Raw genomic sequence first — 13,354 nt, 5'->3', positions numbered from 1 at the left:
TAGAAACAATCAATTTATTTAAGTATCTGATAGTTTAACCTTGAATTTCAGCTTGATAAAACTTTTTCATGTTCTGCTAACAAGTGGTGGCAAAGTATATTCAGGGCAACTGGTGGTGTTTCAAGAGTTCCCCTAGCTAGAGATGGGGAATGTGCAGGAGGAGCCCAGGGCCCTGACCTCTGCTTTAACTACAGCAGCTGCATTTTCATCTGTTTTGCATATTTAGTTTGTAATTAAGCTTTTATTAAAACTGAGTGCCCTTGCTATAAACATATGACCACTGTGCTAAACAAAAGGAAGATATCACTAAAATAACCGCATATTCTGTTTTCTTAAAGACTCAGCAAATTGTCATGCCTACTAGAATAACTTAATAACCCATAAGAAGTAAAGCCACAGTAAGTAAATATTAAGTTCACTAGAAAATAAATTATCCTAATATCATAACACTATATATACAGTTGAGTAGACAGAAAAGTATTCTCTTTTTCTCTGTGACACAGAATATGTAAATATTACTCCATTAGGAAATATTAAACTCACACACAAAACACTTGGCTTACTTTGTCCAAAAGTAAGCCAAGTGTTTTTTTCCTTCTCAAAAGTGAAAAATTACTAAATGGAGTTTTTGTTGAATTTTAAATATTTATAAATAAATATTAAATATATGCAATTATATAAAACATTTTTAAAATTTTTAAAGTATATATGGACTGCATGAAAATTACAACATTATTGTAGACTGACCTAATTTCTCGGTCATGTATTGAAGAAGAGTACCGCACTTCCAACAGCACTCCATGGCTCCTCAGTGACTCTTCTATTTCTTGCAGGCCCCTACTTTGCTGCACTTGCTCAGTGCCCTGTTAATTGCAAAAATACAATTATCTGCCTCAGTTATTATTGTTATCTTAAACTATCCCTAAGCTATACAATCTATATCATAGGTGGATTAAGATGGAAATGTTCTATACTCGTTTCAATGCCTACTATCTCAAAGAAGCAACTAAACAATGTGAGGTAGTTTAAAGAGCAATTGTTTTTATCAAAATAATTTTCTTTTCTAATGTGGACATAACTCCATCCTGTCTCCTTAAATGTAGTTTGGAATAGTTTTAGTCATCCAGGTGGAGCTGACTTCTTTTGAAATCAATCGCAGAAGTCATAATTATTTAGAAGCATTCCTATTTTAAGTCAAAGTCAAGATAGAGATGCCCACTACCACATCATGCTACCAACCCCCAGATATAATAATTGGTAAAGAAACAAAATTGTCCATAGTGCAGACAGTGTGATTGCCTCCTGGAATATCCAAGAGACTAAACTAACAAACTATTTGAATAAGCGCATTTAGCAAAGTGGCCAAATACAAAATCAGCATCCTAAAATCAGTAACATTTTTTCATGACATGCTATTCATGCTGTTAGATAATAAGTTAATTCCCAAGGAAATAAATCTAGCTGAAGCACTGCATCTGTGTTTTCCTTGACGGGACTACATCTTGTAACTGAATAAAGTTAATAAGTTAAGAAAGAGTAAGTGCTTTCAGGTACCTACTTCATCCAGAGAGGTGAGAAGGTGAATAGTTTTTACTTTACATGGCCTCTTAATAAGCATCTCACAAAATCGAAGAAAGTTATACAGCTAAAAGACATTAGAATGGATTATTACTAACTTAGTGCATTGAATATAATATTTCATTATATTTTAGTACATTCACATACCTGATGAGTATGTCTGATATAAGGATCTTCTATCCAAACTTCTGTAACTGTCTCATTAAGATATTCGCGAAAAAGTGACTCATAACTAAAACCTGTTGCATTCTCTTCTATTTTAATTTGCTTGTGATATTTTCCATCTATAAAACACAGGCTTCAACAGTAAAACCAGTGACCATTTTTTTTACACATTTTATATTTTATATATAGTGATTAATCAGCATCAGATACACATTAATTTTTTTCACTTATTCATTCAGCAAATACTTATTGAATGCCTACTAAATATCATATACATTGCAGGATGTTACACACACAAACATATTTAAGGCAAACCATTACATTAGTGATTTCTGCCTTCACAGAGGCTAGGCAAGGGGGAAAATCCAGAGGTTTCCTGGAACAGGTCCTTGAGCCAGATCCTATAGACCAGGCAGTTTGCTGAAGGGAGTAGTGTATGTATAAAGGTATCCAATAACTTCCTGTCACCATGGGTAGCACCACATACTATAACTCAGTGGCTCTCTGGTCCTTCTCTTCAGACTTGTCTTTTTATGTCTTGTAATCTAATAACTAAAGTGAGTATTAAACATGAATGCAGGGCAGGATGTGGTGGCTCACGCCTGTAATCCCAGCATTTTGGGAAGCCGAGGTAGGTAGATCATTTGAGGTCAGGACTTCGAGACCAGCCTGGCCAACATGGTGAAACCCTGCCTCTACTAAAATTATAAAAAGTAGCCATGCATGATGTCAGGCGCCTGTAGTCCCAACTACTTGGGAGGCTGAGGCAGGAGAATCACTTGAACCCAGAAGGTGGAGGTTACAGTGAGCTGAGATTGCACCACTGCACTCCAGCCTAGGCAACAGAGCAAGACTCTGCCTGAAAAAAAAAAGAAAAAAGAAAAAACATGAATACAGTATAATATGGAGCTTTGAAGTCTTTCTTGGCACGTGTAGAGTTTTAAACAGAAATTTACAGTACTTCTTAATAACCCAAGCTAAAGACGGGGATGTCACAGGATCAATTAGATAGATCTATTGCTTTTGTTAATTCAAAATGAACATTGAAAAGTTATCAGAAACCTTTAAGGTTTTAAAAAAAAAATGACCCCTGGCTGGGCGCAGTGGCTCACACTTGTAAACTCAGCACTTTGGGAGGCCGAGGTGGGAGGATCACCTGAGGTCAGGAGTTAGAGACCAGCCTGATCAATATGGCAAAACCTCGACTCTACTAAAAATACAAAAATGAGCCAGGCGTGGTGGCGGGTGCCTGTAGTCCCAGCTACTCGGGAGGCTGAGACAGAAGAATTGCTTGAACCCAGGAGGCAGAGGTTGCAATGAGCCGAGATCGTGCTGCTGCACTCCAGCCTGGGCAACAGAGCAAGACTCCGTCTCAAAAAAAAAAAAAAAAAAAAAAAATGACCCCAATGCTAGTCCCTAAATTATATGGTAGCCCCTAAATTATACTTTACACTTTGTTTAAAAATCAGTAGTTTGGATTCTGTTCCAAATATTTCCACAGAGATAATGTTGACAACTATGCCTCATTTTTTAAGCCAAGATAGCCACATAGAGGTTAATTTAATTCCATGTACTCAAAACCACAATGCTGAAGGTACTGTATTTCATCAATGTTTTGGAGTAAAATTTCATTCTAAATTTCAAATTGGGGTGAAGGAAACACAATTGTATTCGTACTGAACAAAGGAGCTCAGTGGGGGATCCCCAGGGTATGTACTGATACAGAATAGTAGGAAGAGAAGGGGAAAGGGGTGTAGAAAGCATAGAGAGGAAGAAAAGCTGGGGCCTGGGGGCACTGGCTTTTCAGGGCAGCAGTACCTTTGGCTATAGAAAGCAGCAAGTATGCACTCAGGTAAGGGTGGAAATGGCCATTTACAGACATTTGTAAACTGGATGCTTAGGAGTAGGGAACTAATGATCAGTGGGGAACAATACCTACCTGACGTCTAATCATTAGGAATGCTTAACTCCTGAGGTGTTTTGATTCACAACAAAATCTGAGGGAAATTCTAGGAGTTTCTTTAGCTTCTTTCATGATTTTGGTCATTTCATAAAGGGAAATATAAATAAAATACACAATTTACATTCGGTATTCCTCTGTAGTATTTCTTAACATAGAGTCCACACATAAGCTTCGTAGGGATTTGTGAACCCCCTAAAAATGGCACGTAACATTCTCCAGTATGTGTAGCTTTCATTGGATGTTCAAAGGTCAAAGGGATGTCTGACATTCCCACCCCCAACTAAAAAAAAAACCAAACAATTAAGAACAACTCCTATATGGGAGTGGAAATGCAGATTAAATCCTGTAAGCTCCCAGGGACAACTGGTCCAGACCACACAGAGCTCCAAAGGGCAGGAGCCAGGAACACTGGGTGAATGGACGATCGTAGTCGTTTACGGATGTGTTTTCTAAAACAGCCTCTTTACCTTCTTTTTCTTGCTCCAAGTGCTCCTTTATGTTTTCCGCTCTGTCCATGTATTTGGAAATTTTTTCTCTGAGATTACATCTCTTAGTATTATCTTTGGTACCTACAAATTTAAAAATATATATCTTAGCAAGTATCAAAACAATTTTTCTATTTAATTTGGGCATTGTTTTCAGTTTCTCCAGTTTTCTACAAATATCCTATCCTTTAGTATGATTTGCCTCAGTCCTCAAATACACACGATAACCTCAAATTTGGCTTGAACATCCAAGACCTTCATATTTACACGAAACGTGTGATGCAGCTTGATTTGGGAGTGGGAACGCTTGACACTATGTCTCATCTCTAGGACACCAAATCTGGTGGGATGAAAGGTGGCTCATTACGTGTCAAACTCATGTCTGAGCACTATTTTATCCTAATTACCTACAAGTTTGAAGTTTCTGGATAATTAAAAGATAGCAAAAAATATTTATCTTCCACAAAACCAGCTACTCTTCCAGACCTCCCCATTATATAATGCACATTTTTCCAGCTACCACAAAAATGTTATTTTTGAATATACATGATCATAAAGTTTTACTCCAAGCACCCATCCTCCCAAATCAGTCAACAAATCACTTCTTGTTCCTTCCCTTCTTTCCTTTCAACATCGCTTATATTTTCCATAATAATTTCATTTTTTGTTTATTTTGAGACGGAGTCTCGTTCTGTCGCCCAGGCTGCAGTGCAGTGGGACGATCTCGGCTGTCTGCATCCTCCACCTCCCGGTTCCAGCAATTCTCCTCTTAGCCTCCTGAGTAGCTGGGACTACAGGCACCCACCACCATGCCTGTCTAGTTTTTGTATTTTTAGTAGAGATGGGGTTTCACCATGTTTTGGTCAGGCTGGTCTCCGACTCCTGACCTCAGGTGATCCGCCCGCCTCAGCCTCCTAAAGTGCTGGGATTACAGGTGTGAGCCACAGTGCCCAGCCAATAATTTCATTTTAATCTCTCATTTTAAAAAACATTTTGAGTTAATTTTATATTTACAGAAAAGTTGCAAAAATGGTACAGATAGCTCCTTCACCTGGATTCTCCTAATGTTAACATATTACAAGCCATACTACAAATATCAGAGCTAGGAAATTAACGCTGAAACAATACTGTGAACTCATCTACAAACCTTATTTGAATTTCACCAATTTTTCCACTAATGAAAGTGTTTTCTGGTCCGGATCCCATATTGTATTTAGTTATGTGCCCTTAGTCTCCTCCAATCTGTGTTAGTTCCTTAATCTTTCTCTGCCTTCTATGACCTTGACATTTAGGAATAACATCGGTCAGTTATTTTTGCAGAATGTCTCTCGTTTTGGACGGTCTGATGTTTTCTCATGATTAGACTTGGTTTATGCATTTTTTGGCAAGACAATCACAGAAGTGATGTACCTTGCTTGGTAGGTACGTGATGTTTATGTGTCTTACTACTGATGATATTAACTTTGACCACTTGGTAAAGGTAATGATCAAATCAGGGTAATTAGCCTATCTGTCATCTCAAATATTTAGTTTCTTTGCGGTAAGAACCTTGAAAATCCTTCATTCTAGCTATGTTGAAACATACAACACATTATTAACTATAGTCACCCTATTGTGTAATAAGACACAGGAATTTATTCCTCTTATTTAACTGTATTTTTTTTTTTCTTTTAAGAGAGACAGGGTTTCACCGTGTTGGCGAGGCTGGTCTCGAACTCCTGACCTCAAGTGATCTGCCCACCTCGGCCTCCCAAAGTACTGGGATTACAGGCATGAGCCACTGTGCCTGGCATCTAACTGTAATTTTGTACCCTTTGACCAACCTCTCCCCATTCCTCCTACCCCCTGCCCTTCCCAGCTTCTGGTAACCACTATTCTACTCTCTACTTCTACATCAACTTTTTCAGATTCCACATATGAGTGAGATCATGTGGTATTTGTCCTTCTGTGTCTGGCTAATTTCACTTAACAATTTCCTACAAGTTTGTCCATGTCACAAATGACAGGATTTCAATTTTTATGGCTGAACAGTACTCCACTGTATATATGTACCACATTTTCTTTATCTATTCATCTGCTGATAGACACTTGGATTGATTCCCTATCTTGGCTATTATGAATAGTGCTGCAGTAAGCATGGGAGTACAAATATCTCTTCAACGTAATGATTTCATTTCCTTTGGATGTATACCCAGTAATGGGATTGATGGATCATATGGTAGTTCTCTTTTTAATTTTTTGAGGAATCTCCATACTGTTTTCTATAATGACTATACTCACCTCTTATTTTGATTCCAGCAGGAGCTCCTTAATTGGTCTGCTCAACTTCAGTCTCTACAGGTTAATATCTACTTTACATCCTTGCCATATTCAGTCCTTTATTCAAGAAATATTTATTGAGAACTAACGACATGCCAGGCACTGTTCTAAGTGCTGTGGATACAGCAGTTAATACAACAGACACAATTCTCCTCTATTGTTCAAGTAGGAAGAAAGAGAACAATAAAAATAAGTTGGTAAAACATGTATATTAGATTGAGATAAGTGCTATCAAATAAAATAATGGAGGACAGGGAGTGCTGGGATGGGGTTATAATTTTACACTGGAGGTCTAGGAAAGCCTCACAAAGAAGGTGATATTTGTGTAAAGGCCTGGAATAGGAGAGAGTGTGCCATGCAAATAAGTATCTGTGAGAAAAGAGCACATTCCTGAAAGAGACAAGCCCTGAAATGCAACTCCAATTATGTTACTCCTTTGTAAAAACCTTAAATGGTTTCTCCTTGCCTGTGGAATGAGTTAGAATCTCCTGGTAGTCAAGGCATTCACAATGTGATCCAAGCCCCTATCTACCTTTAAACTTAACTTCTCACTCTTCCTCTTCAGACACGTGCTCAACCAAACTACTTATCTGGTAAGACAGCACAGGAATTTGAAGACTCTTAGATGAATTTCTGACTTCTGAAATTCTTTTTCCTCCAAAGCCCCCATCAAACTCCACCTCTACCTTTCCACCCTCCCATGACCTTTAACTGTTGAAGTCCTCATTGTGCCTATCTATAGGTATCTCTCTCCTGGCACTTATTGCCTGTATTAGCGCTATTTGCATTTTGGTCTTAACCCATCTGTGTCATGTTACATGTAACCTCTACGGGATCAGTGAAGCACTGTGAGAAGAACTGTGATTCTCCCGCTTCAGATTCCTGGTGCAGCCAAAACTTGAGCAGTGTTCCACCTGACCAACACAGCACACCGTCTCTCTTCTGGGATTCAGTATACACAGGCCTTGGGCTCTGACTGTGACTCTACCACCTCCTAGTGGCAGAACTTGAAAGCGAACAATATTTTTTATGCTGTAAAGCGAGAACACCATCAACTCCTACTTGATAGGGCAATTGGTACAGAGGAAACGAGATCATACTTTTAATGTTCTCTGCAATGCCTGGCACTCAGCACTGAAACGTGATAGCTACGCTTAGTGCTGTTGTCACTGTCATCATTATCATCAAATAATGCCCCAGGCAAGGTAGAGTTTATAGTTCTGATCAAAGCACCAAACCATGAAGGGCTTCCCTCTGCTGCCTCAAAGCTTCGGTAACACTTTAATTATAAGAAGCTTAAACTAGAAAGCACAGAGGGAGCTTAGTTCAGACCGGGAGTGTCAGTGGGTTGGGGAGTAGGAGTTGATCTTATCAATTTAATACATAAATATTAAGTGTGTACTGTGAGCCAGGGTTGTGCTGGGTGTTAAGGAATATTTGGGTATTTCTCAACATTGAATAACTCAGTAATAGGAAAAGTCTCACTGTCCCCTCCACAACCCTAGGCATTTCTCACACCGCACTTCATCCGTTTAAGAAAAACGTTTCTTCTGCCGCTATATAATTTTACTTTGGCTTGCTTTAAATGCAAATGTTTAAACAGAAAATTAAAAATAATCGTATAATAAACACCCTTATTACCCATCACCTATATTTTTTAAATTAGCATTTTTGCTCAAATAGAGCTTCGATTTTTAAAAAATTTTTGCTTAAGGAAAATTAACTAAGACATCATAGCATCTCTTTCTAAAACACTTTGGTCTACATCTCTAAAAATTTAGGATAGTTTTCGGGAAAAAAAATCATATTGCCTAAGAGAATAATTTTAATGTCACCCAATCTATATTCAAACTTTTCTACTAGATCCAAAAATGTCTTTCAAAGTTCGTACAAACCCAGGTCCTATCAAAGCTTATATATTACACTGGGTTATATCTCTTAAGTCTTTTAAAATCTAGACTAGTAGCCTCCCCACCTTTTCTAGATGACATCAATGTACTAAAGATCTAAAGGAAAGCGGCCCAGGTGTCCTGTGGAATATCCCACCTTCTGTATTTAACTGCTTCTTCGTGGTGTGGAAGAATCGTTTTTAACTCATTCACTTCACCCCAGACACAGCAGGAACCAGTTCCTTTTCCTCAGGTCCTCCCCGCCTTGCCTCATTGCTCACCTTTCAGAACCTGCAGGAGCAGATCAATTCCCTCTTGGTAACACACCAGAGCCTGCGGATACCGCGACTCCGAATCTAGTTCTACCGCCCGCTTGAGCACAGTGGCTGCAGCTGTGCTCTGAGGATCCTGCCCCAGCCCGGACTTCGCCATAATTCCGGGAATTCTCCTCCACCTCAACCCAGGCTGAAGTGAAGCGGGTCTGCTGCGCTTCCGGGAAGCGGTCATGTGACACCCAGGCGCCTGCGCTCTCTTTCTAGGGACTTGCCTCAGGGGGAGGGATTTCGTCGGAACAAAAATGCCCTAGTGTGCAGGTCGCGCTCACTGCAACGGCAGGCTTTGAGTGTGGCACTTGGTGGCTCTTCCTCTGTTCCGCTTCCCTTCGGTGGAAAAGTTCGGGCTGTACGTTTAGCGGGTGCTGGTGAGTGGGGAATGAGTGGCCGAGAGTGCGGCATTCTTCGCAAGGTGTATCCGGGAGCCCTCTGCAGATCCTAATGATTTTCCCTATTGCGTTCTGAGTTGGCAGGTTACGGCAACCTAAATGGGTCTGCGCCTGATCCCGTCACATTGGCTCCCGTAAGGCCATTGGCCTGCAGGATCCCCCCGTTTCCCAATTCGCGGGATCCAGGGCCACGCGGCTTTTTGGGCCCAGACTCTGGAGCTCAAGGACGGAGCCCCCAGGCTGGACAGCTTGGGAAAGGGAACCCAAGCAGCATTTTCTGTGCTGCTGCTTTATTGCCATTGGGGATTAGGGTTGCTTTTTTTTTTTTTTTAATGAAGATAGAAAATTGTCTTTATTTTTGTATTGCTTCATTTTATAATGCAAAATCCCAGAGTTGGCAGTTAGAATATTTGCCATTTTCGTGAACCCGGGAGGTGGAGCTTGCAGTGAGCCGAGATCATGCCACTGCACTCCAGCCTGGGTGACAGAGCGAGACTTCTTCTTAAAAAAAAAAAAAAAGAATATTTGCCATTTTATTAAAATTATGATTTGTTACCATTTTGATCGAGACCTACCAAAAGCTGTTTGTTCTGCCCTTTTTGCCAAGAGGCAGTAATGAGGGCTGCCTACTGCTTGTTAGGCTCTAGGAGTTCAGAGAAGAGACACGCTTCCAGCCTTCAGAGATCTCTGGTATCTCTGCAAGAGTGCTTCTATGTTTTACATTTCAGAAGTGTTTTTCCCCCTTTAATAATTATATACATTGACGGTTTAGAAAAAGAAATCGCTTTTTAACGTTCCTGTTGTACGCATGGTCATTGTAAAAAGACAAAAGAACTATCGGTCGGTGTGGGGGAGGAAAAACACCTTTTTTCATACCCCCAGGCGTATATTAACGCTTTTCTGACAACCTTCCAGAATTTTTCTGTAAATATGACACGTTCACAGACATTTAAAAAAATAGAAATGGGATCATACTTCTGTGATGCCTGGTATTTTCCTATTTTACAGTAGGAGACAGTAACTTTTACTTTATTAAAACGTATTCCTTGCCAGGCGAGGTGGCTCACGGCTGTAATCTCAGCACTTTTGGAGGCCGAGGCGGGAGGACCACGAGGTCAGGAGATCGAGACCATCCTGGCTAACACGGTGAAACCCCGTCTCTACTAAAAATACAAAAAACTAGCCGGGCGGGGTGGCGGCGCCTGTGGTCCCAGCTACTCAGGAGGCTGAGGCAGGAGAATGGCGTGAACCCGGGAGGCGGAGCTTGGAGTGAGCCGAGATGGCGCCACTGCGCTCCAGCCTGGGCGACAGAGCGAGACTCCGTCTCAAAAAAATAAAATAAAATAAATGTATTCCTTGAGTCAAACGTGGTGACACCTAGCTCCAATTACTGGGAAAATTGAGGATTGCTTGAGGCTGAGTTCAATCCCAGGAACTTAGGGAGACTCTTATCTCTAAAAACTTGTAACTTTTGACTATCACACCTTCAGAAGTCTGTACATATTTAAATTTCAGTTATTCTGCAAAAAAATATGTTGTGTGCCTGCTATAGGGCAGATACCACTTTACACAGATGCTTGGGATACTTCTGTGAATATAACAGACCCAAAACAACAAAATCTAAAAACCCGTTTCCTATGGAATTAGCATGCTGTTGAATGGATATGCACCAAACAGCAAACCTAACATAATTAAGTTACATTAGAAGATACGCACAATAGAAAGAAAAGAGAGGAATTGGGAGCGTTGACAGCTGGGGTATGGGTGAAAATGTCAAATGATGTGATCTGGTAGACCTCATTGAAAAGGTGAGATTTGAGCCAAAAATTAAAAAAGATAAGGAAATTAGCCATGTAAGTATCAGAATCATTCCAGGAGAGGGAAGAATTATTTGGAATTCTTCTGAATGGGATATTTGTTCTTTCTCATTAACTTGTTCACTTATTTATATTAGTATGAACTTAGGGTTGGTTGGTTGTTTATTTATTTATTTATTTATTTTGGTTTGGGTTCTAAGCCAGTAATACTTTGTTACTTATTTTGTTGCTGAAATTGTTCCAGCTTTGGCTTGGTTGACTCCAGTGTCCCTTTGACATACCCCATCATTATGTTTTTTCCAGTAGTTCCTTTCTGGCATTACAAAGTGCTCCAGACATAATCAGCCATTTCTCAAAGGAGCACTGGTTCGTTTTATTAAAGAATGCAGCCAAGATCTGGGCACCTGGCGTGCTCATTGCCACTGAGTGCTATTGCTGTAAGTCCTCTCAGCTGACAGAGCCAACACATGTGTGTATGCATATCTATTATTATTTCTAATCCCTCAATATCTATATTAAGCTAAACAGTATAAGGTATGTAAGGATCATTGTAGCCTTCCACTCTTGCTTATGTGTAACTTCCCACTTCGACAGTGAGAATCCTGGCCCTCTGGAAGATTTTTGAGCAGAGCGATATGATCTAAGATTTAATGAGATGATTTATTGCTGATATACAAAAAAGATATTAGGGGAATTGGAACGGAAGCAGAAGTCCAGTTAGGATTTTGTTGAGATCTAAGTGATCAGAAAGATTTTTTATAAAGTGTGAAGCTAAATATGTTGGAGTAATACCTAACCTTGATACGAGGAAGTCTGGTAAAATAATTTAGCATTAGACAGGTTCAGTTGCTGAGGAATGTTTCTGAGGTCTGGCTCTTTTCAAGAGACGTCTTGCATTGATTCTCACAGTTCCATTGCTTTATCCACATCACAGGAAAGACATGCAGAACTTGAATGAACTGGAATCTGCGGGACACTGAATTACAACACTTAACCTATGTTAGTGTGTTAGAGCACAAGTCTCCAAACCCCAGGCCTCAGATCCAGACCATTTGCTGGCCAGCTAGGTACCAGGTGGCACAGCAGGAGGTGAGCTGCGTTTGAGTGAGCATTACCACCTGAGCTCCGCCTCCTGTCAGAGCAGTCCAGCATTAGATTCTCATAGGAGTGTGAACGCTATTGTGAACTGTGCATGCAATGGATCTAGGTTGCATGCTTGTGAGAATCTAATGCCTGATAATCTGAGGTGAACAGTTTCATCCTGAAACCTTCCCTGCCACCTCTCCCTATCCATGGAAAACTTGTCTTCCATGAAACTGGTCCAGTACCAAAAAGGTTGGGGGCTGCTTTTAAGAATACTTTTAAGAGCATTCTTATTAGCTTTGTAATAATTTAATAATAATAAAAGCTACCATTTATTGAGGGCTTCCCACATGCCATGTACTGTTTTAGGTGCTTTGTAGAATAACTCATTTGCAAGACGACTATTTTCTTTCTTTTCTGGGAGAAAAATTGTAACGCACGAATTAAGTAACCTGTCCGACATATACATGTAGTTCATGAACTTAATCTTTCTGCTTTCAGTATAAGTCAGTAGACTACAGTTGTTTTGTGTCTAATTAAATAAATATGACCTTTTTAGGTTATAGAAGCAGTGCGTGTGCGTTGAAAATAGTTAAAAAAAAAAAAATCAGCAAAAACAAATTCTACTTTTTAACAGAAAGGTGTTACGGTTTAGTGAAAATGCACTCGCCTAGAAATTAGGAGAATGGGATTCCAGACCACATACTTTATTGATAACTGGATGCACTTGGATAAATCATTGAACTTTCTGGAATTCATGATCCTCATTCATAAAGTAAGGATGTGGGCAGTCAGTTCTAATAGGAGTTGAGATTTCTCCAGTCCCTTCAGGCTCTTTAATTTTCTGTGATTCTGTGGCAAAGTATTCTTTATCTGCCTTCATTGTTGAAGAAGACACTTTAAATGATAGTAGTTTTGTGGAATCAATCTAGGTCTGACTCACTTGATGAAAATGGGGTGTGGTTAATGTGTATAATTACTACCTGTGGTTGAATAAAATATGTATAAATTAATTCGTGCCCTTATTGTATTAAAATAACCAATATGTTTTACTGTTAAACTTAAGTCAAGTTTACAATTAATTTGCTGCTTAGTTTTTTAATGCTAGAGAAGGGGAAACCTGTTCATTTCCAGGACATAGTTGACTCATGGGTCTACTTCCTACTTCCCACAGCCTCTAAAGAAAGCAGTCACTGCACTTATGGCTGGGATTTTGCGCTTAGTAGTTCAGAGGCCCCCGGGCAGACTACAGGTAAGTGTTTCTTTTCAAGAATTTGTCTTTTTCTACCCCTTATGAATTTTTTTTTTTTAATCATTCCAAGGCAAGTTAAGTT

At 39.7% G+C, this 13,354-nt stretch overlaps 2 protein-coding genes across 3 annotated transcripts in view; one reads left to right on the top strand and one right to left on the bottom strand.

Moving 5' to 3' along the window:
* The window catches only part of MITD1 (MIT, microtubule interacting and transport, domain containing 1), a 12,074-nt gene extending 3,072 nt beyond the window's left edge, over positions 1-9,002 (bottom strand). Inside the window, exons 1-5 of one of the 2 annotated variants that reach the window (XM_011969614.1) lie at positions 8,681-9,002; positions 4,174-4,275; positions 1,726-1,862; positions 1,559-1,645; positions 748-863 (exon numbers count right to left, since the gene is read on the bottom strand). In XM_011969614.1, coding sequence (XP_011825004.1) covers positions 748-863; positions 1,559-1,645; positions 1,726-1,862; positions 4,174-4,275; positions 8,681-8,906 — 668 coding nt within the window. In that variant the 5' untranslated portion in view covers positions 8,907-9,002. The remainder of the gene's footprint in view (positions 1-747; positions 864-1,558; positions 1,646-1,725; positions 1,863-4,173; positions 4,276-8,680) is intronic. The other variant, XM_011969615.1, reaches the window with a different exon arrangement.
* The window catches only part of MRPL30 (mitochondrial ribosomal protein L30), a 15,769-nt gene continuing 11,343 nt past the window's right edge, over positions 8,929-13,354 (top strand). Inside the window, exons 1-2 of the mRNA XM_011969616.1 lie at positions 8,929-9,099; positions 13,195-13,272. Of these exons, the coding sequence (XP_011825006.1) occupies positions 13,222-13,272 (51 nt within the window). The 5' untranslated portion in view covers positions 8,929-9,099; positions 13,195-13,221. The remainder of the gene's footprint in view (positions 9,100-13,194; positions 13,273-13,354) is intronic.

Source organism: Mandrillus leucophaeus, unplaced genomic scaffold, assembly GCF_000951045.1.
Source record: "Mandrillus leucophaeus isolate KB7577 unplaced genomic scaffold, Mleu.le_1.0 Scaffold9, whole genome shotgun sequence".
In the NCBI taxonomy this organism is placed as follows: domain Eukaryota; kingdom Metazoa; phylum Chordata; class Mammalia; order Primates; family Cercopithecidae; genus Mandrillus; species Mandrillus leucophaeus.
The sequence above is the reverse complement of the archived record's forward strand: the minus strand, read 5'-3'. Positions and strand labels throughout refer to the sequence as shown.